The 14,866-nt window shown below is 43.3% G+C and overlaps 1 protein-coding gene across 1 annotated transcript in view; it reads right to left on the bottom strand.

Annotated features, from left to right (window-relative positions):
• The window catches only part of HSPA12A (heat shock protein family A (Hsp70) member 12A), a 77,299-nt gene that overhangs the window by 52,413 nt on the left and 10,020 nt on the right, over positions 1–14,866 (bottom strand). The window contains exons 2-3 of the mRNA XM_060241554.1: positions 8,403–8,488; positions 4,773–4,900 (exon numbers count right to left, since the gene is read on the bottom strand). Coding sequence (XP_060097537.1) covers positions 4,773–4,900; positions 8,403–8,488 — 214 coding nt within the window. The remainder of the gene's footprint in view (positions 1–4,772; positions 4,901–8,402; positions 8,489–14,866) is intronic.

Genomic DNA, 14,866 nt, shown 5'->3' with positions numbered 1-14,866 from the left:
TTTGGGGTAGGTTTTTCTTTTTCTGCCTTTCCTTTCTTTTTCTTTTTTTTTTTGGTACTCATGGTTCCAAAATTTGCTGGAAGACCTTTCTGCCAAGTCCAGGTCCTCCCTGCTCAGTCAGTCTGCCTGGCAGTTGGCCTGGCCCTTGAGGTGCTTCGCTCTTATGCTTGTGACATTCTCTTCTGCCCATAGAAGCAGAGCTTGTGCTTCCTGAAAGAGGGACCTTGATCTGATGCCCCCTTGCCGGCTTATGTGGGCCTTCGTTGTCATGTTGTTGGTGCGCACAAGAACATGGCGGTCTTTCAGCAAGCGGCTGAAGGCTACCAGTGCCAGTCTGACTGCCCCTAGCTCCAGACAGTTGATGCTGTGCTTCGTTTCTGTCTCTGACCATTTTCCTTGTGCTACCTGATGCCCACAGTGCACTCCCCAGCCTCGCTTGCTGGCATCTGTTGTGACCACCATCTGTTGTGGCTGGAGGAAGCTGGTCCCTTTGCTCAGGTTCACTGACATTGTCCACCATTTCAGCTCCCTCTTGAGGTTGTCTGTCACCACAATCCATCTGCGGCTCCGTCTGGCAATGTCCTTCTGGTAGGAAAGAAGCATCCACTGTAAGGCTCTGGCATGAAAATGTGCCCATGGTACTATGTCTATGCAAGAGATCCTCAGCCCCTGGACCGTTGCCAGATGCATTAAGTCAGCTTGCATCTGAGACCTGATGCCCGTCACCAGGTTGTGAGTCTTTTGTTGTTTGTCCTCTGGTAGAAACACAGTGGCTTGGGATGTACATGCCCTGGCCCCGAGATGCACTAGGTCTCTTGTTGGTATCATGTTGCTCTTGTCCTCGTTGATGAGGAACCCATGCATGCTCAGGAGGGCAGCTGTCCTCCCTATGTGATGTATGGCTGTTGTGTGGTCCCTTGCCCATAGTAAAATATCGTCCAGATACGGATAAGTATGAATGCCCTCCAGGCAAAGATGTGCCACCGATGCCACCATTACCTTGGTGAAGACCCTGGGTGCTGAAGAAAGGCCAAAGGGCAAGGCTTTGTATTGGAAATGCTGCCCTTGGAAATAAAAGCGGAGGAAACATCTGGATTCCGGGTGTTTGGGAATATATAGATAAGCCTCCTTGAGGTCCATGGATGTAAGGAAGTCCCCTTGCTGCAGCACTTGTAGAATATGTTGCAGGGACTCAATTCTGAACTTTTGTTTTTGCACCCACTTATTGAGGCCTCTCAGGTTCAACACCGCTCTCCAGTCCCCTGATTTCTTTGGAACAACAAATAGGATGGAGTAGACCCCTTTGTAGTGTTGTTTCTCTGGAACTTCCTCTATTGCTCCTATGTCCCATAAGTGCTGGATGGCGTGTTGTAGCAGTAGTCATCTGCCTTTTAATTTCGGTGTTGGGGAGGGTATGAAGCTGTAAGGTGGGGTAGCGCTGAACTCTGTTTTGTAGCCTTGATGAATGATGGACAATACCCACCAGTCTGTGGTGGTGCTGCTCCAAGCCTCTGCAAATGCCTGGAGCCGGCCTCCAATCTGATAGTCATGCGGTCTGCTTCTTGGTTGCGGCACCCTGAAGGATGCGGGTTGTCTTGAGTTGTTTCTGGCTCCGTACCTGAATGGTCTAAAGCCTCTGTAGTCTTTGCTGTCTCGACCTCGACTTGCATAGCGAAAGCTCTGAAAGGATGGTGCAGGCCGGCTTTTGTAGTCCTTGTCCTTACGGAAAGATGACGAAGGCATGGCCTTTTTCTTTTCCTTTGTCTCTACCAGAACCTTATCCAGGTTTGATTTGCCAAAAAGCAGTCTACCTGAGAACTTCTCTGTAGATAGACTGCTCTTGGAGAGAGTGTCCACTTTCCAATGTTTTAGCCAGATGTTGTGATGAATTATGATGTTTGCTTCCTGTGCCCTGGCACAGAACTGGACATTGTCCTACGATGCATCTGAAGCAAACTCAGCTGCTCTCTTTATTTTTGAAAGGGCCCTCCTTAGCTCCACTGGTGAGACATCTGGGTTCTGGAGAAGATTGTCTGCCCAAATGATAATGGCTCTAGTGAAATTTGAGAGTACTTCTGCAGAATGCAGAGCTAGTGACATTGCCTCATAAGCTTTTTTGAGAGCTGTCTCATTCTTTCTGTCTGTAGTATCCTTCAGAGCATTTTCCCCATCCTTTGGTAGAACAGCTCCAGAATGTAGAGCTACCACTGGCGCATCCACCAGGGGAACCTTTAGGTCCTCCATTGTCTCTGCTGGTAACATATAGAGTTTCTTGGCCATTGTTAACAAAGAGTTCCCGCCTCCAGGGATGGCCCGCTCTGCCTTCATGATATCATCGAAGAAGATTGGGAAGGGAGAAATGGTCTGTACCTTGACTGGTTTCTTGAAGCCCCTTGTGTCCAGTTGAGCTGAAACTGAGGATATAGGCTTCTCTGTTTCCTGCATCTGGTAGTTCAGTGTGGAAATCACCTTACTCAGCAATCACTGGAAGTGTTCCATTTGAAACAGTCTAGATGAGGAGGTCTGAGATTCAGATTCTTTCCCTGACCATTCACCATCCTCCCTCTCTGATCCTCCCTCTCCCAGAGAAGTTATCAAGGATGCGGCATCTCCTCTGTCTGATCCAGATGAGGGGGAGAGTCTCTGCTGCAAGCTATTGCGATCATTGCTACTACTTAAAGGTGCAAGCCACTCTGCCCCAGCCTCTTCCTCCCCTGAGGCTTCTGATTGTGCAGGTCTGGCAGGGCCTCTGGATCTCTTAGAGGGGGGAGGGGGGGACCTTGATCCTGAAGAGGAATTGGGGGAAGCATGGTCTCTGTGGCCCTTGTGGCCCTTGGATGCTGACCTTCCCCTCTGCACTGAAGCAGGGTGATGTTGGTCACCCCCCCTTGTGTTCCAAAGCTGGGTGCCTATGGGGAAGGAAGGGGCCAAGGAAGTTGCTTCCTTCTCACCGGCTGCCCTGCCGGCTGACTTCTTAGTCACTTTCTTCAGGCGCAGAGCGGAGCGGGAGCCTGCAGACTCGGACTGCTCAACCTCCCTGTTGCTGCTGCTGCTGTTTGCCAGGGCCTTCTTCTCAGCCTCCCTGATGGCTGTTGCATCACTAGCTGCGATCTTACTCATTCCCCCCCTTCACCTCTGAAGCTTCGGGGGTTAATAGGTCTGGTGCCACTACTTCCTCTGACTCCCTTGCCGGCCCCTCCACTCCTCCGCCTGAAGCCTCAGATGGGGGAGGGGGCCTCTTCCTGCCAGTCTTCTTGGATGGCGTGGAAACCGGCTCTGCAGCTGGCATTCCTTGATCATTCATGCTTCTGCTGCAAAACTCTCTTCCCAAGGTTCTGCCTGTAAAAAAGCACCATGTGCTCGCTTTTTTTTTTTTTTAAGCTTGGAGCAGGAGCTCAAGCAACCTATTGAGCACAGGGCTATATAGAACTGGGGAGGTCAGCTGGGTCTCTCCAATAGGAGCCACACATAACAAAAGAAATTTGCATAGCCCTATCGAGCGAGCAGAGGCGTGACCTAACCACTTCTGGATGACTTCCCCCCACTGAAGGAGAAAAAGCATGTAGGTAACAGTGACCTGGTAGACATTCTATACTTGAACTTTCACAAGCCTTCTGAGAAAGTGCTTCACCAAAGACTCCTGAGGTCCATCACTGGCTACTAGTCATGGTGACCATATTCAGAGGAAACCTCCATATTTAGAGGCAGTAAACCTCTGAATAGCAGTGTCAGGAGACAACACTGGAGAATGCCTCCACCTCTATGGCCCCACTGCTGGCCCTCCAGAGGAACTAGTTGGTCACTGTGTAAGACAGGATGTTGAACTAGATGGACCACTTGTCTGAATCCAGCAAGGCTCTTCTTACATTCTTAGCCTTTCCCATTATGGCTCTAACTCTGTGGGATGGGATCCATGAAGAGGTGAAAGAGGACTCCTTAGAGATCTTCCAGAGGCACTGCAAGGCCTTCTTGTTTGCCACACAGTCAGAATGGCAGGCATCTTTTTTGGGGGAAAATATTTGGGTTTGCTATTTTATTTTTGGTTTTAACTGAAAATGTTCTTAACTATTACTGTAAGACGCCTTGAACCACAAGGAAAGGGCTATATACATGTTTCAGTCATAAATTCAGAGAAAGGGGACAACACTAGGGCAAACGAAGAAGAAAAGGACAAAACAGTGCAAAGGAAGAAAGAATCTTTAATCCCTATGCACTCTGCGTGCAGCTTTATTAAGGAGAAATCTTTCAAATTCTTGTAGTAGTGTTCCCATGCATACATACACTTATTCCCCCAGATGAAGATGCACATGGAACACATAAAGGTTGTACAATGATTACAGATTCTTTTTCCTTTGCACCATTTTGTATTTTTCTTCTTCAATAAATAAGATTTTAAGGCTTAGGTTTTTAAATGCTCTGTTTTTTAAACGTTTATATATGTAATATTTTAAACTCTGTTTTATTGTTTGCTGTGAGCCGCCCTGAGCCATTTGATGGGAAGGGCGGGATATAAGTCATAGAATAAATAAATAAACAAATATATAAAACAAAATCCTCTCTTTGTCACTCATCCCAAGGCTCATGAAGTTGCACACAGATAACCAGATCTAGTCACTGATATTGCATTGTCTCGAGCAACCGCTGCTAACAACTTGATGAATTTTGCACACAGATCTTTGACTCACTGTTTGAAAATTATTACAGTGCTACTAATGGTGACGCTAAAGACACCCCAGTCACCATGCACATAAGGTTGTATTGCTGGTCTGTACCTCATGACATGAATGCATTCTGGCTCTTTGGTGAAGCTGTAAGCGTAACCACTGGAAGTTGTCCCAAAATCAACAGCCACAACAACAAGAAATGATTGTTCCTCTGCATCATTTGCATCTGAATCCTTCTGTTAATATAATAGAAGTAAAACATTTATGTAATGTCACACAGGAGATGTAAAATTTACTGATGATTTTACACTGAAGTGCTTCTGTATTCATCAGCACCAAAGTAATTATATTAGCAATTCCTGAACGTCACCAGAACTTGCCAGTTTGGTGTAGTGGTTAAGTGTGCGGACTCCTATCTGGTTCTCCCAGAACCAGGTTTGATTCCCCACTCCTCCACTTGCAGCTGCTGGAATGGCCTTGGGTTAGCCATAGCTATCTCAGGAGTTGTCCTTGAAAGAGCAGCTGCTGTGAGAGCCCTCTCAGTCCCACCCACCTTACAGGGTGTCTGCTGTGAGGGGAGAAGATATAGGAGATTGTAAACCGCTCTGAGTCTCTGATTCAAATAGAAGGGTGGGGTATAAATCTGTAGTCTTTTTCTTCTTCTTGGATGTTAGTACTAATTAATAGATGGGAATACAATGGCGGCATCTAATTCAAGTTGACATTTAAGCTTCACAATTTTGATGCTAATCTGGATGACTGAGAACACCATCCAAATTCTTGTTTTGCAACTTCTGTGATCTGCTTTGTTCAATCACTAATATTCCAGAAAAAGTGGACAGTTTTTGAAATGTATTTTGTATCAAATACCAACTGAATTACAGTAAAGCAAGTAATCAGAAGTAGTTTCATTAGCATGATTTCTAGCTTAGTGAAGTTATACAACAGTAGAAGAAGCTTTTTCTCTACTTTAAGGAGTCTCAAAGCAGTTTACACTCGCCTTTGCCTCCCTCTCCCCACAACAGTCACCTTGTGAGGTAGGTGGGGCTGAGAGAGTTCTGAGAGAACTGTGACTGGCCCAAGGTCACCCAGCGGGCATCATGTGGAGGTATGGGAATCCAGTTCAGTTTTCCAGACTGGAGTTTGCCACTCTTAACCATTACATTACACAGTAAACTTTAGCTTGTCAACAACACAAAATTTTAAAATAAACATAATTTAATCTGCAGAAGTGCCTCTTTTAAACAGCACCATATGGTCAGATAAACTAAATAATCCCCCTTTCCTCAAAGAAGGATCTGGATTCAGGAATGGAAAAGAGGCAGGCTGTATCCCACCCCCCACCCCCTCCGGCTCATCGCGAATGTAGCTTCTGGCTTGTATGTGGCTCTGCCAGGTGCGTAGGGAGGAGAGGCTTCTGAAGTTTAGAGGCCAGGTTCAATGAGAGAGCCTGTACTAGGAAAAGCCATTCTGTTCCTCCTGACTCTGCCTGAAGCAACAGCTTTAGTAACAGTAGATTCTATCAGCCACTGAGAACAAACTACAGGGAACTGCTATTACAATTAATCCCAGCAAAAACAATAAGACGAAACCGCAAATAATTGCAAGTATGAAAACCAGAAGAGGTCGCGGTTATAAATTACTGGCAACGTATTCAAACTATTAAGGTGTAAAATTCAAAAAGTCTTAAAAATACATTTAGCACAAAGCTGATAACATCAATTTACACAACTGAATTCCTATGACATCAAACTGACTCGGCAAAAACCCAGCAAACCGAGAAAACTCGAATCATCAGTCCAAGATATATCAAATTTCACCACAATCATTTCCACACTTTATGAGGCAATCATAATGCCATTTTTTCAGAGATTGTCAGTGGTGCAAGAGCTAAACCCCAATTCCATGAGTTGATCACGGGGCCACATGCTAGAGCCAGCCGTTTCACACTGAATGGCTTCATCAGATGTTCAAAATGGGGTCTTGCAATATTTCATATCTAAACATAAACGACATTACAAACCATATGATTTTAGGCTTACATACAAATAGTGAATTATTAAAAAATACTTAATAAGACTTACATTCATTAATCAATACATTCAACATTCCAAGTCAAGATTGCTGGCTCCTCCCAGGAAGTCCAGAAAGAACGCCTGGGAGTCTCACATTCTAAAAGATCTTAATTGCACACAGCTGCAACCAAGCTGCTGCAGGTTTAAAGGTACGGTAACACAGTACATATAAACAACAATTTATTACCATTACAAGAAGAGCAATTAGTTGGAAAACACAGAAATCATAAATTATAAATAACAAGAAAAATCCAAACTGAAATTAGGCACTCAGGGTGCCTAATTTAAAGGGCCAAAAAGTCTCCTCTTTAAGCAAGACCTTGCGTACATCCTGTTCGAGACCAACCTTAAGACTTTTTGAATTATACATCTTAATAGTTTGAATACGTTGCCAGTAATTTATAACCATTACAATTAATCCCAGCAAAAAATATAGCCCTCAGCAGCAAAATGAGCCATATAAGTTAAATTATTTATATTCTGGGTTCCCCACAGCACCACCTTGGTCCAAAATAGAATGGCCAGTTAGATTCAAGACTATTGTCATGTTTATTCAGTGAGAGAAAAAAAAATCAATATAGAATTCTGATCCAAACTTTCGGTACAGCACAAATGTATAGGATTCCAAAGTATTTGCATGCTAAAAAACAGACATTAGTAAAAGAAGAAAAAAGAAAGAGCAGCTTTCAAAGGTCCATCCGTAGAATGAACTTCCACAGGAAATAAAAGCATCACAAACATTTCTTATCTTATATATCAAGCTCAAGGCACTCTTCTGTTTGGCCACCACCAAAACCACATGATGTCAGAACAGAATTCCTAGTGACCAATAAAGCCTGACAGCTTAAATTTTTGTAGACTTCAACCTTTCTTGTAATGCAGAAGAATCACTCAGTCAAGTACATTGTGTCATTGGCCTGTTATTGCTCTTATGCTGTGATACAACCGAAACTGACCCACACTTCTAGATCCTCTGCTTCTGGACAGAATTTTTTTAAAAAGATCTTTTAGAAGTTCACCTTTGTAGCAACTTCTTCCTTTGCTTGGGACCAGTGAAGTTTTCATGGTTAATGAAGCTTGTGGTTCACCTACTCATCCTGAAAGGACTAACCTATAAACATTAGTCAGATTGACAAAAGGGAGTGCTGCAAAGAAGGTTCTAGCACAGTTTATTTATTTATGAAAATATTTGGTAAACTGACCTTTCACACCATGCAGTAGTGGCTTAAGGCAGCATCCAAATGCATACACAACACCATTCAAAAATATTAAAACATTATAAATACAAAAAGCCCCAAAGATAGAAAATTTACCCTCAGCATGGCTTCCAATCAGTTAAATTATCCTTTAAAAAAAATGAAACTGTGCCAAACTGGGAATCTTCCTGCATTCCTCTAGAATACTATTCTAAAGACTAGGTGCCACAACCAAGGAAGCTAGAGCCATGGCTGGTCTAGTGGACTTCAAGAATGGCACATCCAAGAAAGACCTGAGAGGATCTAAGTTAGCACATGAACTCATACCAGGATAAATGGTCCTTCAGTAATATACACAGCAAACCAAATAGAACAGCCACAGAAGTCCTTTGAATATCTGTAGAATTCACTCTCCACCCTGGGCAGGGAGAAAATAATACCAGTCACATATAGGCTGTACAACTCACCGCAATATGCGATGGAGACAGTGGTGTTATTCCAGGGTCTCCCAGACTCCTTGCTGGAGAAGCATAGGCAGATGTTGGAGCTCCATCTGAAAGAAAATGAAAGTCTGTAACAGCACGATCCTAAGGGGGGAGGGGGTTTAATAACACTCAGGGAACCAACTGACCTTTGCATCAGCATTTGTCTGAGATATGCCAGCATTAGGGTCAGTTACAATGGCACAGGACCCCAGTGCTGCTCCATCACTCTGGGGTGCTAACAGAAACCCATGGCAGCTGCCTGTTGGCACAACCAAGATGTAGGCCCCTGTGCTGGTGTGCTTGTGGGTGGTTTGAGGGGCATGGCTAGAGTTAGTTGATTCTCTGAGGCCTTTCAGCCTGGGAACACTCCCTCTCAGCAAAAAAAGCATGGTGTGGCCTACAGGTGCCCACTGAACTGAAAAATTAAGTTGTCCCATCCCCCTCTGCAGCCACCCTAATTAGGCTTGGAGGAGCTCAAGATGCCTACTACAGGCTCAGCCAATCACCTCCCTCACTGGGGCTGCCAAGCTTCCCCCCAGCACCCAATCACACATCCCACCCAACAAAAACTTCAACCAGGAGATTTTACAACTCAGTAGATAGGGAACACAGTACAGGACTCTGTCTCAGAGCTCTGTGCCATGCGGACTTAGAACAAGCAGTGAGGCACTTTGCTGATAGGAAAAGCAGAGAGCGCGCTTAGCACTACAGGGCAAGTACTTAATGTGAACACCCCAGGAGGAGAGCAAAGTCCCAACACTCTGCTCAGTCTACTGTCCCAGCCCTACTCTTGGAGTGGAGAATGGAACCTGGCCAGCCATTTCAAGTTCCACCTGCAATTCCATCCCATTTAGACACATGCTGTTCTCAGTCCTCTTCCCCATGGCCCCAGGGAGCTAGCGAGTGGTGTCTTCACACCTTGCCATGGTTTACAGTTCACTAAAGTCTGTGTTGTACCACAACTGCATTTCTGTTTGGTTTTGTCTACATGACAGGAGTTCCACACCCCTCCCTGCCCCACTCTTTCCCCACACCATCTGTGACTCCCTGAGGGTTGCCCGGTGACATGTCTAAGAGGGAGGGCTCTCCGGGGGAACAAATGAAACCCTCTGCCTCTTGCCTGAGATGGATGCTGGACTTGACTGCCTTGATACATGACCCCTGATCAGTTCTGGCTGCTCTGTTTATCACAGTGCCACTAATTCCACACAACACCTCCACTGACTGCATTAGTGCGGTTGCTTCAGATGTTACCCTGGTTATGCTCAGAAAACACTGCAAACTCACCAAAGGTATCTGCTGGCTACCTGTAACTTATCCTCATAGAGAAAGGACTAGCGCTGCTATAGTTAGCTGCTGTGGATCCTGCCCATTATTTGAATATCACAGGGAAGAAAACAGGTTAAAAATAAAGGATCATTGTGTGACCCACATTTGATTGTAGTAAAGATATGGAGTTGTACACTACTAAACTCAGCTATAAATCATAAATGATAAAATATTTTTCTTATGATAGACACACCAACTGGCATCAATTCATTTTGGCTGGCATTGAAAGGCAGGTAATATATGCCAGTGAGTCACAAAGCAAAGGCAAATGGCAGCAAAGATGCAAGCTCTTGAGTCTTCTTGACTGGGTACCCATATCCCTTCCTCAATACAATGCCAAGAAAAGATGTACTACATGATTGTGTAAATGTGTATGTGAAGCCAAGACAGGAGGAAAACCGACTCATTTAAGCTGTGGTGCTTGAGAAGGCTCCTGTGCATTCCTTGGACAGCAAAGATGACAAACGAGTAAGTACTGGAATGCATAAAACCAGACATGCCATTGGAAGGAAAAATCATAAAACTGCATCTGACTTATTTTGGCCATGTCATGCAGAAGAACTCGCTAGAAAAAGCAGTTATGCTTGGATGGGTTAGCAGCAAAAGGAAACCAGGCCACCAAAGAACACAGTGAGTAGACACCAGACTGAGCATGGAACAACTCAAAGAAACAGTCCAAGATCAGAAAACATGGAGAGAGCTGGCCCACAGAATCACCAAGAGTCAGACATGACTGCATGGTTAACAACAAAAACATATGTGAATGCATGCAATCTTCTATCTTCTGAAGGATTCTTTTTTAATGCACCTTCCTATCAGATGGCAAACCTGTCTCACATTTTTCCCATTCATCAGTGCATGAGGGAGCTGAAAAATCTGCTTTGTTCTAACTTTGGACATGTGGTTCAGTGTTTTTAAGCAAAGAAAAAAGGAGATAATGTTGCATAGGTTTGAGGTGCTTGCATCTGTTAGACTGTGATTCACCTAAGCAGAGTATGTGAGCTGTGTTCAATTGTTTTGTTGCTTTTAGGGACAAGATAAACTGAATCAGCCATGGTAGTCATAAAAGCCCTGAACTCAGAAAGCAACTGTTGTCCTGAAAGCAAGACACTGAGAACAGCTTCTTCTCTCCCAGCACTGTTGTTTGTAATGCAGAACTGGAGTCCTGTTTGCTGATATTGGGGACTGAGTAGTTCCTGATCTCCAAATTCTTACTTGGGGGGCCTGAAAGGCTCCTTGATGTTTCTGAGCAGTGAAATGTTATATGTGTGTGTACACTTCTATATACATTTCTGAATGTGTGTGTATGAATATGCATACACATACTTCTGAGCAGTGAAGTTTTGTGTGTGTGTGTGTGTGTGTGTATATATATATATATATAGTCAATCCTTTCAACAAGATTTTCCAGTTGACCTAAATTCTAACTAGCTGGTGGCTATACAGATTTACATTATTATCTGAAATGTCTCCCAAATTTATTGAAACCCCACTCAGTTACTAAATGTGGCATGGCAAACCTTAAGCTAAATTACTGCCTCTTAGATTCCATGAGAATTTGCTATGTTCGGTGTTTGATTTATTATAAGATTTATTACTAGCAAACTGATGATTTCATTCATATGCCTCTGCCTCCTCTCAAGACGTACAAAGAAACAAGCGAATAAAACCTCCTTCTTAATAATGTCCATATATTGTTGCAGAATGTTTAAAGGGTTATGATCACAAATGTAGCATTTTCTGGTCATAAAATGTATATTTTTTTAAATAATTCAACAATATGTACACATTATTTGTGGTTGCCACACAGCAAATTGATGCCCAAAACATAAACTGCATCCAGGGTTTTTTTTTTGTAGCAGGAACTCCTTTGCATATTAGGCCATACCCCCCTGATGTAGCCAATTCTCCAAGAGCTTACAGGGCTCTTTGTACTGGGCCTTTGTACTGGAAGCTCCAGGAGGATTGGCTACATCACAGGTGTGTGGCCTAGTATGCAAAGGAGTTCCTGCAACAAAAAAAGCCCTGACTGCATCAGTAAAAAGACTGCCACTCTTCCCCAGATCAGAGGGAATCACAAGTTGGCTATCAACCACAATTGCAGGCTATCAGATTAACTCTTTATAAAGTCACCATGAAAGCCTTTCAGCAGTCTTGTTCAATACTAGTTCAACAGTGTAAAGCAGGGGTCCCCAACCCCCGGTCGTGGACTGATACCAGCCCATGGCCTGTTAGCAACTGGGCCACAGAGTGAGGCGGAGACCTTCACCTACTCCTCATTTAAAGACCCGCATGGGGCGGAGCAGGGATGGGGTGTGGGCAGCCTGGGGCAGTCAAAACCTCAGCACCCCCACCCCACCAGTCCATGGAAAAATTATCTTCCACAAAACCGGTCCCTGGTGCAAAAAGGTCTGGGGGCCACTGGTGTAAAGGACTGCACTGGTTTTAAGACTTTTCTCCTCCTCATATTCTTCTCCATGCTTGGCTATCACAGTTTGAGAGAATATAAAAGGATAACAGGTTAAATGTGGGTAAAGCCTAATTATAATAACCATTTCACAGATTACAAATATCACAGATTACAAATCTCAATTATTATTATTATTATTTTTAAAAAATGACCTTCATGTGTCCATTACTACTTTCTAGAACATCTTCTGAGAAGGAATAACTGATTTGGGATTGCTAGAGACAATTCAAGAGACTGCATTCCAGTTTAGCTCAATCTAGCTAATACAGCACCTTTTCTAAGGTTTCCATGGACACCATATTACAACACTGACACATCCTATAATCAAAGCTGTAGGAGGTACTGTTTAAAGCTCACAGCAGTACCACGAAGGAACAGCTAGATTAAAGAAATAACTTTCTGTAACTGACTTTTCATTCCCTTCTCTATTTTTATCTCATCATCCACACTACAGTAAAATATGAAACTATGTTCTTAGTGTTCACTTGGTGGTTCTTATCTTGAGTCTATCATGGGAAGATAAATCTTGCCCTCCGGCAAAACTCTATTACTATTAATTTATATAGCATTCTTCATCTGTAAAACTTTCTAGCATTTATTATATTGGCCCTCCAAGTGACTTGGTTTGTAAAATTTGTTCTGTGTTATTCATGGGAATGGAGACTCACAAACCTGATTTGTCTAGAGCTGTACAATGGGTTTAAGGTCCACACTGTCTTCTGGATCAGGAGTGGCCAAATTTGCTTAATGCAAAAGCCACACAGGATAAATGTCAGAGCCACAAAACATGAACATCAGATGTTTGAGAGACTCAAGACAGAAAGGAAGGAAGGCAAATAGATGGGAGAGGGAGGAAGAGGTGGAAAGAAATCAACTTTAAATGCATTATCCAAGCTGCTTGCTGGCTTGGTGAAGTGGTTTAAAGAGAGAAATGTCTTCTCCAAACCAGCCAATGGGACAGTTGAAGCTTCAAGAGCCACACAATATGTGTGAAAAAGCTACATGTGGCTCCTGAGCCACAGAATGTCAAGCATCAGATCTCAAAATAACCAGCGTTGATTTTGAAACAAAGCATTGGTTTATTGATAATCCATTGTGCTCGGGTAGGCACCAGATTGGAAGTGATACAGTGTAACTCTAGAATACTAGCTTTAAGGGGGCACATCAAAGACAGCTTAAAAATTCCTACTCAGGCGTATGAAATTCACATGCTTGCTATTTTATCTATTCTTGCGGTTTAGCAACATCCTGGGTCCAGGTCTGCACCTGGGGAAGCGTCTCAGGAGGCCTTATCTTCAAAGAGGACATTCCTGCATTTGCTACTAGTGAGAACTAAGGAAGAAGTTACATGGCTTTGATGTGCAACACATTAGAATCACAGTTAACAATACAGGCATACTAATAAAGAAACAAGATGCTTGACACAGTCTGACCATCCCTGTTCTTGACCATTGTGGAAACATTCTTGTCAGAATTTAGCTATTTAAGATCCTGCAGTATGGCATCATACTCCCAATACAGCTCCATTTTCCTTCTTTAATGGCATATTAGTTCTACTATTTATGAGAGAAACATTCTTTCTGATTGACAAGAGGCCAACATAAAACATGTTCTAAATACAGAAATCATTGATTGTTTTGGTAATGATGATTTCTGTCAAATTTGATAGCTTCCTTGTAGACTTGCACCATTTATAGTTTCACTTCCTATTTTTCTTTCAATTCCTCTAACCATTAAACTACTTGTTACGTAGTACTAAGACATTGTCAAAGCACATGTGTATTACCAATTTGCTGGAAAACTATTTAACTGGTTTTCCTTCATTTCTCTGACCTAAATGCAAGGCTCTTTTTTTTTAGCAGGAACACAGTTGGCCTGGTGTCAGGGGGTGTGACCTAATATGCAAATGAGTTCTCACTGGACTATTCTACAAAAAAGCCCTGTGTGAAACAATGGTGGTGTCAGGGAGTGTGGCCTAATATGCATATGAGTTCCTGCTGGGCTTTTCTACAAAAAAAAGCCCTGCCTAAATGTATTCATCGAACAAATTTCTGGAAATGACAGAAAGACGGACAGAAAATGCCAGGTAATCATTTTCAGGAACACATCATTCTAAAACTTTTTTTTAAACAAAGCCTTCTGAGTTAAGAGTTGCAGCACTCACAAATTCACTCGTGGCTGGTTGACGGGTTCACTAACAGTGGCACAAGTCAATTATTATTGTGTTCATCACTACAATTCTTCCCTTACCTGTGTAGAGGGTGAAGGGACAAGGTGGAATCTTCTCTCATTTACAGCAACATGAACAAAATAAAGGAATAGCAGGAGAGACCTCCTGATCTCTAACTGTACTGCAAATAAGGCAAGACCTCTCTTCTTTCAGTCCAGACAGGGCACAGACAGGGTGTGTTCTCTCTGTGGAAAGCTGAGCTGGAGAAGGCAGCAGGAGAGATCCTTTACCCTAGGGGTGAGTTTGGTATTAGAGGAAGGGATTATCTAGCTAAATGCATCAGGGCTTCTGTTTATTTGCACCAACCTTTACTGTTTTCATATTCACTATTACACCAAATGTTTATCACCCACGTTGTTTTAGAGCACTAATTATGAACTTATTTTTGTTGTTATACTGCCTGGGACCTCACAGTTA

Source organism: Heteronotia binoei, chromosome 6, assembly GCF_032191835.1.
Source record: "Heteronotia binoei isolate CCM8104 ecotype False Entrance Well chromosome 6, APGP_CSIRO_Hbin_v1, whole genome shotgun sequence".
Classification (NCBI taxonomy): domain Eukaryota; kingdom Metazoa; phylum Chordata; class Lepidosauria; order Squamata; family Gekkonidae; genus Heteronotia; species Heteronotia binoei.
The sequence above is the reverse complement of the archived record's forward strand: the minus strand, read 5'-3'. Positions and strand labels throughout refer to the sequence as shown.